This window comes from Octopus bimaculoides, chromosome 20 (genome assembly GCF_001194135.2).
Source record: "Octopus bimaculoides isolate UCB-OBI-ISO-001 chromosome 20, ASM119413v2, whole genome shotgun sequence".
NCBI lineage: Eukaryota > Metazoa > Mollusca > Cephalopoda > Octopoda > Octopodidae > Octopus > Octopus bimaculoides.
In genome coordinates this window covers 1,495,331-1,513,089 of record NC_069000.1, presented here as the reverse complement: position 1 = coordinate 1,513,089, position 17,759 = coordinate 1,495,331, and the positions used below count along the sequence as shown (strand labels likewise).

At 38.9% G+C, this 17,759-nt stretch overlaps 1 protein-coding gene across 1 annotated transcript in view; it reads left to right on the top strand.

The window, feature by feature from the left end:
• The first annotated feature begins 117 nt into the window (after positions 1 to 117).
• LOC106877557 (zinc finger protein ZFAT) overlaps positions 118 to 17,759 on the top strand; it is a 23,040-nt gene continuing 5,398 nt past the window's right edge. The window contains exons 1-9 of the mRNA XM_014926491.2: positions 118 to 501; positions 6,417 to 6,613; positions 7,705 to 8,010; positions 9,082 to 9,177; positions 9,990 to 10,121; positions 10,995 to 11,477; positions 12,400 to 13,728; positions 14,874 to 15,087; positions 16,527 to 16,630. Of these exons, the coding sequence (XP_014781977.1) occupies positions 6,424 to 6,613; positions 7,705 to 8,010; positions 9,082 to 9,177; positions 9,990 to 10,121; positions 10,995 to 11,477; positions 12,400 to 13,728; positions 14,874 to 15,087; positions 16,527 to 16,630 (2,854 nt within the window). The 5' untranslated portion in view covers positions 118 to 501; positions 6,417 to 6,423. The remainder of the gene's footprint in view (positions 502 to 6,416; positions 6,614 to 7,704; positions 8,011 to 9,081; positions 9,178 to 9,989; positions 10,122 to 10,994; positions 11,478 to 12,399; positions 13,729 to 14,873; positions 15,088 to 16,526; positions 16,631 to 17,759) is intronic.

Below are 17,759 nucleotides of genomic sequence, written 5' to 3'. Positions count from 1 at the left end.
TATATATATATACATACATATATATATATACATACATATATATATATATATATATATATAGCATTTCACATACATATGTTTATAAACATATATATGTGCTTGTATGCGTGTGTCGAGGTAAAAACAGGGCGTCGAGTTGTGTCCCTTTATGTTAAGAAAGTTATCTTAACCATAAAGATTGATAAAATGAATCGTTGAATTGCTATGTTCAACTTAAAATCCCCGTGAAGGCGATGCCCCAACATGCCTGCAGTGCAATGACTGAAACCAATAAAATAATAATAAGAAATATATATATATATATGTGTGTGTGTATATGTGTGTCTGCCCAGACGTGGGTTGGAACTCCTAACCTGCCTCCTTGCAAAGACAGACCACGTGACCTGGCTACGTTACATGTCGAGAACAAAGTGGAAGCCATTTTGTAGCCGCATCTAGAAAGGATACGGAGCGATGGTGTTCTAATTTATTTCTTCTTATTCGTTGCAAACATTATTTAAGGTAAGAGACAAAGCTATGATTGTATTTGGTAATTTTTCCTAAAGCCGATTTAGAATCAATGTGGAATATTGTTTGACGATTAGAATCCTACGATCTGAGCCTAGCTCTCGCGATTTTAAAACTGAGCTGGTAAAAATTTGGTTTAAAATTCGGGCGGTTTCGGATTCTCGTCTAAATATATTCTTTTGAAAATGTCTAGCTATTCTTTTGCGAAATTATTGACTCGATTGCATCGTCAATTAATATGTCCTTTTCGTTGTCGCTCTATTCTTTCGTTTCGACAAGATTTAGCGATGGTCATGTTTGGATGACGACTTGTGTCTACGTATCCAGCTCTACTTGACGAAGCATTCAGAAAAGGTTTCGCTTCCAGCTTCTCCTCTCTCTCTCTCATCTTTTTTTCCTTTCTAATTAATATACCTGCTTTATTTACTAACTAACACATTGTTTATTGTCTCGTCTCACTTCACCTGGAACTGAAATATAATGACTGCAACATTTTTTTTATCTCAAGACTTCATCAACGAACAATTGATTTACACCAGAAACACAGATCGTTTACAATTCGTAAACCGTCACTGACAGCGAATTATAATAATCTGTGCTGGGAGCCTTCAGTTTTAGTCTGTGTGTGTATATATATATATATATATATATATATACACACACATATATACACTCACATATACACACACTTAACCGTGGTATGGTAATTTCTATATTCCATCTTTTTGGTACCTGGAGGATCGCACGTAACAAGAAAGTAGCGACGAAGTGAACCAGCAGCTTCTCACGAATATATATATATATATACGCACGTTTGGATATACGAATGGGAACGAATATATATATATATATCAATACATGTAGTTGTAGAATATATTTATACATTTTCATCTTTTGCCGTCTAAAAGATCGGATGTAGAATTTTTTTTTCAATCCGTGATAAAAAAAATCAACAGAGTAAAATGGCTTAATTTTATGTTTTTTTCCCTCATCGTTTACATGTGCTGTCTTCCGTTCTTTTCCATGTTTTTGTAGTGTAGTCTTTTTTTTTTTTAAATTAATTTCGACTTCTAGCACGTGCCATTTATCTGATTCTAATAAATATTAATAATATCCGTCTATTATGTTGTTTATTATATACAACTAATTACTCTCCTGGACCGAATTATTTCTCTTTCCTGTTAAGGTTCTAAAATTCTATCAGTTAAAATCCCGCCCAGATCAACTTTGCTTTTCTCTTTTGAGATCGTTAAATATAGTGCTTGTTTAGCCCCAGGTCATCACTTACTAAGCAGACCTATGATCAGAGGCGTTCAAGCCATGACCATACCGTGTTGTTTAGGTTTAGATTACCTATTGTATCCTTTTAAGAAAATAGAGGGTGATTAAGCTGCCATTTCTACCGGATTAAGTGACCAAGTAGAGACTCCCTGCCAAGCAGTGTGGTCAGTTTATATTCCTATTTTATAGATATATCTTTATATAATGTATTTTAGACGTGAATGGAATTATAATGAACACAAAGCAGCTCTGTATAGAAGCTATAAAATTTTTAAAATATTTGGTTTATGAAACTGTCCATTATTCGTCCTAAATGTTGTGAAATGACATCTAAATATAAGTTTAAGGTTTCCAACAACAAGACTGAAGTGCTGCAGCTACGAGACATTAACACTATTCAAAGAAAGAAAAGAAATTGATATAGCCTGAAATGATTCCAGGTTCAGTTAGACTGCATGGCGGCTTGGACGAAGATTAGACGGAAACTACACGGAATCCCGTCGTCAGAGAGACCGTTTTCTGTTCGTGACTCGAGTGTTTAAATCTCTCATAAGTACCTTTGGCAGAGAGCCCTCTTGTTGCACGCATTCGGCGCCTGGGGTCCTCTCCGAAACAAACTTCCGCCTTCCCTCTCGGAAGATTTCAACACTTATGGGTGGTGGCCATTCCTCTAACCCATTTAAGAATAAATTAATAAATATATGAAAGATAGCAATGTTATTTTCTGAAGTCCTGCACTTAATGTTTTAGCTTCACCGAAAATAGATGTTTCAATGATGGGATGGGAAGAAGGATGACTTCATATTCTAGTGTTTTTTATAAAAATACGAATGTGTTTAAATCGGTTTTTAATTTGAGATATATTTTCGTTAGGTTTGACAAGGATAATTATACAACCTAAGAAAATTTCCTTGGAATGCTTTCTGCATAAGTGTTGTATAGTTAAGTGCAGTCTACCAAACTTAATGTAGGAAACCAAAATCGTGTTTTGATTTTTGTTTTATTTTTCCGAGTTACCCTTTTATTACGTGTGAAAGTGAATTGATTATCTGGGTGGGTATGGTATAGGGATTGCTACTGTGACAAAATGTTGTCTAGCTCCAAATGAGCTTTCACTAAGCAGACGTATAATCAACGATGTTTGGACACTGCTATTTCTAGCAAATAGAGCAACCATGTAGAGGATGGCTCTTCCACACTGACAGTACCCTTGCATCCTCGTCCTTGCCATGGTGTTCTGTCATGAGAAGCATCAGTTTTAACATCCACTTTTCCACGCTTGCATGGATCGGACTGAATTCGTTGAAGCAGATTTTCTATGGCTGGATGCCTTTCCTGCTGCCAACCCAATACCTGTTTCTAAGCAAGGTATTTTCCCACAGCTGGACATGTTTTCACAGAAAACCAGAAATGATTGACTGCTGATATGAGGGTGGTGCTCGCAACTATTGCATACAAACACACACAAACAGAATGATAAGCTAAATTTCTTAGGCTTTACCTTAAGGACCTTACCAACACAAACCTTTTACTGATTTTTTTTTTACAAGGACCTGTTTGTTCTGAGACAGACAGTGGGCCTTGGATTCAGGACAGGGAGAGCTTAAAGAAATCTCGCAAAACATTCGCCTGGTGCCCCATCGACTCTGCCTCTTCAGTGTTCTGTTGTCGTGTCATGGTTGATGAATGACAAATAAGCATCAACGGGATCTACATGAGACGACCGAAGGGGGAAAGGGTTGTGTGTGGTCTGACTGAGATGCAGGAAGGAAGAAGTGAATCTCAGGTCAACCCTAATTACAAGCAGCACCTACTATGATCAAAAACATTCCACCTTCATTCTTGGGACTACATTATCCAGTGTGCCCTTTCCTTATTTATGACTCTAGGGTGTGATTTGAGAGAGATTTGGCTACTATTTTTAGCAGGAAGAGTAACCATATAGAGACTCGTCCTCGTCAGTTCACATTTTTCATTGAAAGGGCTGAGCAGAATCTAAGAGAGAAGGGGTAGGGATCTTTATAGGGGAAGTGATAAATACTGGGTAAGTGAGAAACTATTGATCGTGTGGTCGTGTGTTTCTTGGTTTCCATTGATGAAAAATTAATGGCAGCTTCATTTCATAATTGTAACTGGTGTTTGTTAGAAATATTATCGAATATTGATTTCTATTACTGGCAGATAGCCACAAATTTTTCGAGGGGAGTGCAGTTAGTTAAAATCAACCTGAGTACTTAATTGGTAATTTATGTTCTCAGCAAGACAAAGTCGACCTTGGTGGGATTTGGACTTGTAACATAAAGGGCCACAATTAAATATCACAAGGCATTTTGTCTGATGCTCTGACAGTTCTGCCAACCTGCCTTTACTACCAAGGCCTATATTGTAATGTCTGCATTTGTAGAGATAAAAGATAACCCATCAGCAATCCAGTTACATCGTTATATGTAATGCTTATTTATTTACATGGTTTTGAATTATTCATGCATTTTCTTGTAACTTGGAGATTCCGATGATGTGATTGTTTATTTCTAGAATGACATTGTAGGGTAGGTGTGAGAGACCAGATCTGACTATTCTGAACATAAAATATTTAAGCCAGAAATGCCAGGTTTTAATGCTAAAGAGTTAAATGTCTACTTTGTAAACTTTGGTTTAATAGGATGTGTGTTGTGCCTATTTATTGGTGTTCTGTCCTGTTTAGACAGATTTATGATCAAAGGCCTTCTAGCCATGACCATCCCAGCTTTACATACATAGTTTATCTCTCACTACATTATCTAATATGTTCTTCCTTTTTTTTTAAAAAAAAAACACAGCAGGGAGGTGTGAATCAGAAGTTCTTAAAAAAATTTCTTCTGGGCCTGTGTGGAATTATTGCTATTGTATGGTTGTTGCTGCCATAGATTTGGGCATTGACCAAAATACGTGGGAAGCAAGGCTTGATGGCACACTTATATGTGATGAACCATTCTGAATATTCTAGCACTGGTGTCCTCTGATATTACTTCTTCGGACTGACCGATGCCTTGCAGGTGAATTTAAGGGACAGAGTTCATTATATGTGTGTGTGTTCATTAGACAGTTTTGGAGAGAAATTCTAGATGTTGCACATAATGCTATAGAGGAGAAGACAGACACTTACCTGCCATTGGAATTGTTATAAGATACCTTGTGAGCACTACAGGTGAGCTGTATGGTCACAGTTGTAAGATCCTGGCCAAACAAGGTGACATGATAATGGAGTGATACAATAGATCTATAAAAGCTAAGAAACAGGTTTGGAATGTCTGGAAGGAAGGTAGAAGCAGAGAACGTTATCAAGTAGGCAGAAGAGAATCTTGGTGTCAGGTATACTCAGCTGAGGAAAAGCCGAAAGGAAGAGATTTGAGGTGTTCGGGATTGTAAGACGGTACTGGAGTAAACTGAGATGTCATTGGGGAGGAGTATATCCAGAATGAGGGAGACATACTTGTCTTTAAAGCTGATAAGAAAGGAGCAGAGAAGTGCTGTTATGAGAGAATGCTTGGGCTGAAGAGGGTCAACCACATGCTGACCCAACGGAGGAAACAGCAGGTGAGCTTTTCACAGTGTAACAGAGTGAAGGACTTGAAGGTAATGATAGTTACTGGTCCATAAAGAATAGCCATTGAGTTAATGGTATGAGGCTATGTGAGATATATTCTAGTCACCCGGATAGTTAATCTAGAAATGGAAGGGTGTCGTATGCACTGACCGGTGCAGCAGTATCACTGTGATCTACCACCAGGACAAGGAGATGTCTTAGAGAGAGAAATTATAGCAGCATCAAATTGTTAGACCAGCTATTGAAATCACAGTGCCATTGTACAGTTAGATGAGATGAGACGAGATGCAGCTTGGTTTTATGTTTGCAAGGGATATCATAGATGCTATCTTCTTAGTAAGGCAACTGCAGAAATGCTTAGCTTCAAGTAAACCACTATATGTAGGATTTGTTGAATTGGAGGTCTTTAACAAGGTGCCAAACTTAGTAATCTGGTGGTCACTAACAAAACAAATTGTAGACGAAGGGCAGTACAAGCTGTGTATAAAAAGGTGCAGTAAGTAATGTCAGTCAATGTTGAGTTTAGCCTGAAAGTAGAGGTCTATCAAGGCTCAGACTTCAGCCCTGTCTTGTTCATTATGACCCTACAGGCCATCACAGATGTTTAAGATGAGCTGTCTGTGAAAGCTCCTTTTATAATGTTATTGTCATCAAATTCTTACAGCTCAATCTATAATAGAATTAAAGAAGAAATTACTGATGTGGATGCAGAACCTTAAATTTATAGAAATCCTTGAGGAAAACTTGGCCTAGATTAAGGTGTTAGTAATTAGGAGTCTCTTTAAGACTTCACATGTCTCATGGTTACTGCAGATGAGGAAGTATCTCGCAGTGATGAGGACTGACTGGAACATAGCTTGGTAGGTTGCCTGGGATGTCCCAAGCAGATACCGACAAATGGTGGATGCAGGGACACACTGCAACAGTGGATGCCCTCCTGACCTGACCTGATACACATCCAACCCATAAATATTACGAGATGTTAAATAGAGAATTATGATTATGATAATAAATTCCTGTTTTTTGGGGTTTTTTTTTCCAGATAAACGATGCCTTTGGACACATTCATCTGTGGTCAATGCCAAGGCAACTTCAATGACATTGAACTGTTCATCATTCACAAGAAAGAATGCGCTCCTGAAGCGCCAGTTAATGTCACACCTCAAGCAGTTGAAGTGCCAATAACTTTAAACTCTGATGACTCAATTAAATTCGCCGATGCCTTGCAGTGTACCCCAGGTAAGTTGTTTAATTCTTTATTACAAGAGTTCTGTTGGAATAGGTTGTCTTTATTTCAAGAAATTTTGAAAGTAATGAAGAATTTCGTAAAATAATTTTGTTGTGATTAAGCTGATGTTAGGAACACAACAGAAATTTTGGTGGAAGTTTTTAATTTAGATCATTTTAAAACGAGACATTTTTGTCATAGAACCAGCAAGTGCTCTTAGGCTGGTTGGTATCAAGGAATTTACTCCTGGTTAATCCCGATAAAGATTAGATTATTGTTAAATCCTTTTGTTAACATGTTTCTACTGAAATACATTGACTTTGTTTCAATTAGAAAATAATAAAGAATCTAGTGGAATTATTTTGTCATTACTAATCTAGTATTTGGAACATAGATTAACATGAAATTTTGATGGAATGTTTAAATTTCGGTCACTTTAAAACTGGACGTTTGTATCATAGAAGCAAACATGGGTCAAGAATGTCAAGGAACAATCACAGTTTGATTTAATTAACCAGATGAATGCAGCTCTTGTGAAATAAGCTCCTACTTTTTGGACTTTTTGTCATGTTTGTTAGTTTTTGGTATATTTAGGTTCTGGAAATTCCTGATGAGTGGTTAACTTAATCTGTGGTAGGATCAAACACCACCACCTGGGTGGCCCTTGGGTGGCCTTACTAGGAATTAATATACATTATTTATGTTATTTACATTTGACGGATATTTGTCCTCATCTTGTTTCGGTTGATATACCTTCCAGCCTTCATCAGGTGTCTTGGGGAAATTCTAAGGTATTTTTCAATATTATTATTATTATTATTCAGGTCACTGCCTGGAATCGAACTCAGAATCTTGGTGGGGTTAGTAGCCCGCACTCTTAACCACTACACCATCATCCTTTCGAGGTCGATAAATTAAGTACCAGTTGTGTACTGGGGGAGGGTCGATATAATTGTCTGGCTCCCACCTCCCCCAAAATTTCAAGCCTTGTGCCTAGAGTAGAAAAGAATATTTTACTCTCCTCCGACTTCATACTTGGGTCTCTTCCACCCCCCTTTTTTTTTTATAAATTTCATTTTATTTTTATTTATTTATTTTCCAGTTGAAGAATCTGTAAATGTTGGGTCAGCTGACTTACTGTCTCAAGTGGCTCAGGCAGCCATGGTGACCGGAGAAAACTCATCTGATACGAAAGCTGTTGTCATCATCACCTCTCCACAGGACAGCAACAGCAGTGCAGCAGCGGTCCAGCCGATACTGGACGCCCTCAATCAGTCTGTTAATGTAGAGCAATTACAATCAAAGACACCTCCAACAGTTCAACCTCTTGCCACCACCACTACCAACACCACCCCCATCATTGCCATCACCACTACCACAGCTACAACCACTACCCCCAGCTCAACTGGTGAGTCGGGAGGTTTTCTTCATTTTTATGTTTTCAACTTATTTATTTTTATATATTGTAATAAATTATGTGAACAAGGGAGTATCTGTAAGCCAGTATTGAAGAAATATTACCAGGGCCTTTGTTCAAAGTGAACCGGTTTTCCTGTTTTGTTGCCGATGCTTAAAATCATTGACTGGTCCCTATTGATGAAAGATATACCACATAAATTGCACATCGTATATGCGCATAATGTGCAACCGCTGAGTCACTAGTGGAGCACCTTTATTACTGCATTAATAAAGATGATCTATGTTTATAAATTTATAGGTGCAGGCTTGGCTGTGTGGTAAGAAGTTGGATTCTGGGTTCAGCCCCACTGTGTGGCACCTTGGGCAAGGGTCTTGTATTATAGCCCTGGCTCAGGCCAATCAAGGATTTGTGAATGGGTTTGGTAGATAGAAACCGAAAGTCTGTTGTGTATGTAGGTAGACACATATTTCTCATTCACGCACTACACTGTAAATAACTGAAGATGAGGTATCACACCTCTGCATTTTCGTAATTCATAAAGAGCCAGCTTTGTGGTTAATATCAGTTGAGAAGGAAAATATATGTAAAATAAAGCAGATAAAAATATTTACATTAATGATTCATTTCTAAATGCACCAGCATAAAAAAAATGAGTTTTCCTTCCTTATCAATTAACAATAATCAATTTGGTGAGATTTTTCACAGACCGTAATTAAATTAGACATGTCTGTCCTCTGTCCCTTTTTATATGTCAGCTCTCTGTCCCCTCTTTATACGTCTGCTTTCAGTCACTTTTTTTTAACCTTTTCCAACAAGTTGTAGTGTATCTTAGCAATGTATACAATAAGTTCATCATTGACGTTAGGAAGGGCATCCAGCTGTAGAAACTCTGCCAGATCAGATTGGAGCCTGGTGCAGCCTTCTGGTTCGCCAGTCCTCAGTCAAATCGCCCAACCCATGCCAGCATGGAAAGCGGACGTTAAACGATGATGATGAAATATATGTGTGTGTGTATGTATATATTATAAAATTTCGTCTACCTTTCTATATTTGATGTAGGCCGTCGTCGTGGAAGACCCAGAAAAGGAGAAGAGAAGAATGTTCAAAGAGATGCTGTCCCTAAAGAGCCACAAAGACTGCCAATCCCTGAGAAAGGTAACAAACAATGATTCAATTTATTATTCAATGACTACAATGTGCAATGTGCAGCATAACACCCATGACTTTCAGAAACATTCTTTCACTTTCAGAATTATCAAATCATGGAATAAACTACCTGTGTCTGTTATTAGCTGTCCTGACACTTTATCCTTCAAATATTCCATGTGTATATATATATATATATATATATATATATATAAATATATATATATACACATATACTGGATATAAGTTCAGACGGTTGTCATGCTGATGATGGCTGTTGAGGCAGAAACATGTGCCCACAACTGCCTTCTTACCTCCATACAATAAGCCTGTCCTTTTCCTAAATATCTTGACAATTTTGGGGAAAATTCTTGATTCTTGAAATTATCTCCACTTCTCATGTGGAGCTGGTCTTAATTACTGTTTGGTAATTATGGTACATCCTCTAGGGGCAGAGATAATTTTAATTAACCAAGAATTGATGTTGTATGGCATTTTGATAAACCTGTATTTGTCTGTGCTGTTCAAATGCAAATGTATGTCACTGGCCACTCTCAGTTATTTCTCTTGGCTCATTTTTGTTATATTGAATACAACACATGGCTTCTAGGGTTTCATCATCATCATACATCTGTTGTCCATGCTTACTCACACCTATTTTGTCCTCCAGTTAAAATATTTTCCCATTGGTCCTAAATTTCTCAGGTCATCTAACAGTTTCATTCTCTATGGCATTAAACCGAAGTGGTTTTCCTTTTAAACTAATTTGAAGCTTGTTTTCTTTTATGTATTTCTTCCCCCCCTTTTTTTTTTACCATTAGGTAAAGACGGGAAATACCATTGTGCCCGATGTAAACGAGCGTTCCCCAAAGAGCGTTATTTCATCACACACAAATGCCTCGCTACTTCGGACTATGTTGACATTTCCAAAAAGGATGTTGTCAAAATTGAAGGTCAGTGTATTTTATCTTTCATCTTTTACTTGTTTTAGTTATTGGATCCTGGCCATGCTGGGGCACTACCCTGAAGGATTTAGTCAAACAAATTGACCCCGGCACTTGTTTTTGTACATCTGGTACTTATTCTGTTAGTCTCTTTTGCTGAACCACTACGTTACAGGAATTTAAACAAGCTGACACTGATTGCCAGGTGGGGGTTGAGGGACAAACAAATACACAGATACACATTCATGTGTGTGTGTGGGGGTGGGTGATGTGTTTCAGTTTCTGTTTGCTGAATCCACTCAAAGGCTTTGGATAGCCTAAGGCTATAGTAGAAGACACTTGCCACTGGTGCCGTGCAGTGAGCCTGAACCTGGAGCCATGTAGTTTGGAAGCAAAATTCTTAACCCCACGGCTACGCCTGAACCTGGTTGTTCATTTATATAAAGCAGATCAAAGGAACATCTTTGTGGTTGCTTTGCTGATAAAAACACCCTGAACTGGCTCTTGTGTGGGTGGCACATAAAATACACCATTTTGAGCGTGGCCGTTGCCAGTATCGCCTGACTGGCCTTCGTGCGGGTGACACGTAAAAGCACCTACTACACTCTCGGAGTGGTTGGCGTTAGGAAGGGCATCCAGCTGTAGAAACTCTGCCAGATCAGATTGGAGCCTGGTGTAGCCTTCAGGCTCCACCAGTCCTCAGTCAAATCATCCAACCCATGCCAGCATGGAAGGCGGACGTTAAACGATGATGATGATGAAAAGAGAGACTTCTTGAGAATCAGCATCTTGTTTCTGGTTTCCCTTATTGACTGGTGACCATAAAGTGTAATTTGAGGTGGGTTGGGTTGCTGTTTATATTTTTATTTTTATTTTTTTTAGGTGATGAAAGTGAGGAAGAGACTGAAGTGACTGTCGTAAAAGATGATGAAGAGGATTACAAGCTTCATTTATCAGAAGAGGAGGAAGAAACCAGCAATGTCAACCCTATTTCTACCCAGCAGCCGTGCTCCGTTCAGCCATCTGGGAACTTAGAAGTGGATACTGCTGTGGAAAAAACAAAAGATCACATTCAGGATATTCCTGTATTTAATACAGAGGAGGAGAAAATGGCCTTTGAACAGAGTTTGAATGTAGATCTAAGTGGGGTTGACCACATGTTTCGTGTCCATGTTATTGAACAGGATCTTAATGAGAATGCCCCTTCAGCTCCTCGAACTGGTTCGTTTGGACTCTCACTCTACTCATGCAATACGTGCGATAAGGTTTTCAAGACGCTCTCTCACATGCGACTTCACTGCCTCATCCACACTGACCTGAAACCCTTCAAATGTTCAAAATGCACTTATGCATCCAATTCTAAAGGTAAGTCAATTAAGGTTCTCTCATAATTTGTTATATTGATCTCCAACATGGGTGCTGGACCCAGACAGTTAGGAGAAAGGGTACAATTGATTAAACTAACCCCAGTACACGACCGGTACTTATGCTTATTGTATATACTCCCTGAAGAATGAAATGCAGAGTAGATCCCAATGGGATTTGAACTCGGAGTGTAGTCAGGTGCAATTAAATAACTGCTCTTAGAACAGGCACATCTTAATTTGTCCCAGCATACCTAGTTTAACTGTCCAAGTGTGGTACAAGCAACAGCAGGTAGGAGTGTGAATGACAGCAGAGGGCCAACATCTGGCCCAGATCTCAACCGTCTCGATTACTTTTTATGGGGCATATTTCCACAGTTTGAAGACCTGCATCAAATGTGTGACATGCAAAATCAAAAAGGTGGAGGTTGTGACAGCAGCAAAAAACTTTCGTCCTCGTGTAGAGGCAGTAATTGTCCAAAAGGGTGGCCATATTGAGTGATAAATGTTCTTGTTGTAATAAATGTCTACTACCATTATTTTAGTATTTATAACCATTTTAATGCATAGTAAAAATTGTCTCAATTTATCTGCAAGACCCTGTATATATGATAGGCTTCCACAAAGTGTTTGTCCATCAAGTTCATACCCAAAGCATTGGTTGTCTCAGGGCTATAGCAGAAGACAACTGCCCAACGTGCCACACAGTGTGACTGAACCCCAAGCCTCATAGTTGCAATGCATGCTTCTTAACCACACAGCCATGCTGATATATATACAAACATATAATATGAAATATATTATGATTAATAGTTAAGATGTTTGATTCAGTTTCTGTTAGTGGGGGGGGCAGAGCATCCTTAAACATGTGTGTGTGTCTAAGTGTATTTAAATGTAAATTTTGATTCCTTGTTTCCTTCCAGGCAACTTATACACACACATGCGTAAACATACAGGACAGTTTTACATCTGTTGTAAGTGCTCGTTTAAGACAGTGAACAAAAGTCACCTGTTGGAGCACGAGGCAACACACAGCAACATCCGACATGCATGTGAGATGTGCAAGAAAGACTACAATACCATCAAGTCTTTGGTGAACCACATTCGGAAATATCATAGCAATACTCGCAAAGGTAAAGAATATTTGGCAAAGTTCTTGCAAGGACGCCAAGACCGTGGCACCACAGTGATTCACCAGTGTCACGTGTGCAATCGCAAGTTCAAGAAAAAGATTGATCGAGACAGACATTTGTTTGTGCATGACATTCGTGATATTCCAAGTGTACAGCATTGCGAACTCTGCGATTATTCTGCCAGTCGAAGAATTTACCTTGAGAAGCATTTTTTGAAACATCGTGTCATTTACTGTTGTGTTGTGTGCCAGGACAAGTTCTTGAGCACAGTACGCTTGATGGAACACATAAACAATGTCCATTCTGGTACAGAAGAGAACCTTTTCGAGCAAAGCATCGCAGCATCTCTTTATCTGCCAGAACCTGATGATGCTCTTCCAGACCAGGATAAGGAATTTGATAACCTACCACCAGAACTTTCTGCGGTTGCCATCAACAATGGTAAAGACAGTGACACTGATACAAAATTGTTAAGCACGTCTTCAACTGATGCTAATGTTGAAGAAATTGGTACAGTGGCTTCTGACCCACTTGCCACAAGCACTGGCACCAGTACTGGTTCTGTAGCAACCACTACTGATGTGGAAATGACTGATGTGAAGAACATAGAAGCAGGCAGCTCGACTGTTAAGACTAGTGATGACTTGAAAAAAGAAGAAAGCATGCAGGTTGATGAGAGTGTTGAAGAGAAACCAGCAAAGTGTACACTGAATGCGGCTAGTAATACTGAAGAGGCATCTGCCACTGATGAAAAGCTTGCTGTCAGCTCTTCAGTGAGTACCATGGAAGAAGGAAATACTTCAAGTGTCCAGAAGAAATCTGCTTCGGCTTATTTAGAAGATAAAACAACTGGTACAACCGAGCGGATAAAACTCCCCAACAACAGTTCCGAAACTGGAGAAAACTATGAAAATGGAGAAGATCTTCCTGGCGAAGATGTTGATGCCGATAACAAATCTTCTAAGGCTTCTGACATAATAAAGCGTCTTGGCTATCGTCCACTTTCTCTGGAGATCTTCCAGAAGATGCGACAGACATTTGGTCACGAAGAGTGTGAGTTTTGTGGCCGTCTCTTTTACAATCGTGCCGATTATGATCCACATGTTCGAACCCACACAGGTAAGTCATTTTACTCCTTTATTGATTTAAAACGAATTTAATACAAACCATGAAGGTTAGTGACATATCGGATTGCTTTGTGCAATCATTGGACTGTGACCATGTTAAATCCTTGCTTCAATATGCTCCCATTTCCTAATTTGCCCTGCATTTGGAATGGGTGCCAATATTTCAGTGTAACCAGTGGGAGTCCTGCTGTTAAAATGGAGGTTGGGATGCCAGACTAAGAAATGACATTTAAGTCAAAAAAATCCTTTTAGGCAATGAAGGATGACAGACGGATAATAAATCAAATCCCTAGTGATTAACCCTCTTGTTACTATATTTCTGTTTCTTTCAATTAATTTTAAATATAACAAAGAATTTAGTAAAATAACTTAGTTATCATTCAGCTAGTGTTAGTAATGTAAATTGTGACTAAGGTTTGGTGGAAGATTTTAATTCAGAACTTTTGGAAACAAGACATTTGTACTACAGAGCCAGAGGTGGTTTCAGCCGGGCTGGTATCAAAAGGGTTAATCCCTTAGCATTTAAACTGTACATATCCAAACATGGCCAATGCCAGTACTACCTGACTGGCTCCTGTGCTAGTGACACATAAAAAGCATTCACTACACTCTTGGAGTGGTTGGCGTTAGGAAGGTCATCCAGCTGTAGAAACTCTGCCAGATCAGATTGGGGTCTGGTGCAGCTTCTGGCTCTCCAGACTGCAATCAAACCGTCCAACCCATGCCAGCATAGAAAACGGACGTTAAACGATGATGATGATATCCATCCCAAATATTCCACCTGTTTAATGTTCAAATTGACCAGGTCCAACCTCTCACACCTACCCTACAATGTCATTCTAGAAATAAACAATCACATCATCAGGATCTCCACGCTGCAAGATAATGCATGAATGATTCAAAATGATGTGAATCAATAAGCATTACGATTGACAGGATAATCTGAATGCTAAAGGGATTAACTTGATTCTTCAACACAATTTCTGTAGTTTTTAATGATTATTATAATTTTGTTTTATTTTGCATCAGGTTTTTTCTTTATTTTGTTTCTGTTGAACTTTTGTATCGTTATATCTGGACAATTAAGGTAAGCTCTGTTTTGTTGGCGTCGACTTTTCACACCTTACCTTCTTTCAGGGGACCGACCTTTCCAGTGTGAAGTGTGTGACTATCGAGCCATTACTCGAGATAATCTCAAGCGACACATTGAGCGGGAACACGATAAAGTTACCTTCCCTTGTAAAGAGTGTAAATTTCTGGCAACTAGTCGAACACAGCTTTGGAATCATCAGCTCAAACATCGGGGCGTATCGGGCCTGGAATGTCCAGAGTGTCACGAGAAGTTTGAAAAGTGAGTAGAAATACCGTTAAGATGGCTTAGGAAACCCAATTATCTCCCCTCCTTCTTTTTTTGTTGTTTTTTGTTTCATTTTTCCTCTTGACAGGGCATTCAAAAACTGGTGTGTGGGAAGGATGGGGAGACATATATCCTCAAACCAGAAGCTTGGCCTAAATGCTTGCAACAAAGTAGACCCTACTAGAGATTTCGTGTGTGTGTTGAGCTTTTCTTCAAATGGTAGCTGTTTGGTTGGTGAATGAAAAGGTATTTCTTGTGCTGCATAAAGAAGTAACTGACAACACCTGCAAACAATTAACGGAAGATTTTTATTATTGCACGTAGAGTATTAACTGTGTTGGTCTTTTACAAATACTAACAGCAATAATTAATGTTGTGGGGAGAGATGGAAGAAAACCATGCTGTGCCAAAAGAAGTGACTTATGAGATTTGGTGTGGATGGTCAGTTTGGTCTGTCCAAGAACCTGAGGATGTCTATGCAAATGTCCCTGGCAAGAGTGGAGGTACATTTTGCTCAGCTGCCTTCAACACTCTGCAAAGAGTTTTGATATTAAAAGTGGCTTACCTAGAGTTCAGACAGAAGAGTCTAGAAAATTGCACCGTGCAATGACTTCACACTAATTGGTTGCTTGATAGACCAATCATATGAAGCTGCTTGGGTACCTAGCAGTTTGGTTTCAAATCTCTGCTACAAAGGTGCCAGGTGGAGGTGTTAATCTAGATGATAGATTAACTAAACTGGCCATAGTGGAATTTGAACTCAGGATGTTATAAGCTGGAGCAAATAATGTAACATGTTATCTAGTCGGGTGTTCTTTTAGTTGCACCAATCCATTGCCCTGGCTGGGTATTTTTATCAATAAACCCAAAAAAGCTGAAAAGGCACGATTTGAACCCAGAAAACTGAAACAAATATTGCTGACATTCTATTGTGAGGCATTCTATCTGATGTTCTAATGATTCAGGTAATTTACTGCCTGCCCTGGATAAAATTTGAAATAGTTTTCCTTTCGTCACAGGTGCTTTAGGAAAAATATTTTCGAATTTATTTATTTAAAATACAATCTAGAATGTCATTTAGGTGCTCAGAGACTGTTTGTATAAAAAGCAAAAATACATAAATTACCTTTAACATTTGAAAAATTCAGAAAACAAAAATATAATCAGGATAACTCAGCAGGTTACATGCAACAAATGGAATACATGTGGAAGTGTTCTGTTTTTTCTAATTGTTTTCCAGTAAACTATGCTCAGCTATCATTTTTTTTTTTTTTTTTTTCTGAATTGTTTCCAAACTATGAAGATGATTTACGGACACTCTTAACATGTATATATGTGCGGTTGCATGTGTGTTTATTGAAGGAAATAGCAGATATTATAGGTGTGCTATATTAAAGCTTATAATTATCTTATTTTTCTTTCTTTTCTTAAAGTTTGAAAAGACTACGCAATCATATTCTTATAAAGCACCCAAAGATGACCAAAGATGAAGTTCAGCGAATAACTGGACTTGGTCACCGAATTCAAAGGAAAATGGGTAATATTATCTGTCAGTTTTTTCTTTTCTACTCTTTTTATTTTTATGTTGTTATAATAATTGTGGTAGTAATTGTCATCATCATCATCATCATCGTTTAACGTCCGCTTTCCATGCTGGCATGGGTTGGGCAGTTTGATTGAGAACTGGTGAGCCAGAAGGCTGCACCAGGCTCCAATCTGATCTGGTAAGGTTTCTACAGCTGGATGCCCTTCCTAATGCCAACCACTCTGAGAGTGTAGTAGGTGCTTTTATGTGACACCAGCACGAGGGCCAGTCACACAGTACTGGCAACGGCCATGCTCAAAAGGTGTTTTTTACGTGCTACCTGCACGGGAGCCAGTCCGGTGGCACAGGCAACGATCATGCTCGAATGGTTTTTTTTCACATGCCACTGGCACGGGAGCCAATCCGTGGCTCTGGCAATGATCACACTTGGATGTGCTTTTAACGTTCCTGTATCTGCATGACTGGCCCAAACAGCATACCTTGCTGACTGTCACTCCTTGCTGTGTCTGTCCACTATTTATCAGTAGTGGAACAGCCCACTTGGGTGTCCGCCACAGCATAATGTCTTTAGGAAACCTCATCTTTGAAAGGGTAAATAAACTCTACTCTCTCTATTGAGTACTTTTTATCCAATTTGTCTACCCAAACCCATGGGAGTTAACATACATATATATGTATGCATGTGCATACATACATAAATGTGTACATACATGCACACATATATAAACACATGTAATATTAATAAATACATCTGCACACACCCATACATACACACACATATATATATATATATATATAGACTGTATGACGCATGCGTACGAACAACCATGCTACATGGCAGTGAAACATGGGCTGTAACTGCTGAGGACATACGTAAGCTCGCAAGGAATGAAGCCAGTATGCTCCGTTGGATGTGTAATGTCAATGTGAATACCCGTCAGAGTGTAAGTATCTTGAGAGAAAAGCTGAACATTAGAAGCATCAGTTGTGGCGTGCAAGAGAGACGATTGCGCTGGTATGGACATGTGGTGAGAATGGAGGAGGATAGCTGCGTGAAAAAGTGCCACACCCTAACAGTTGAGGGAACCCGTGGAAGAGGTAGGCCCAGGAAGACCTGGGC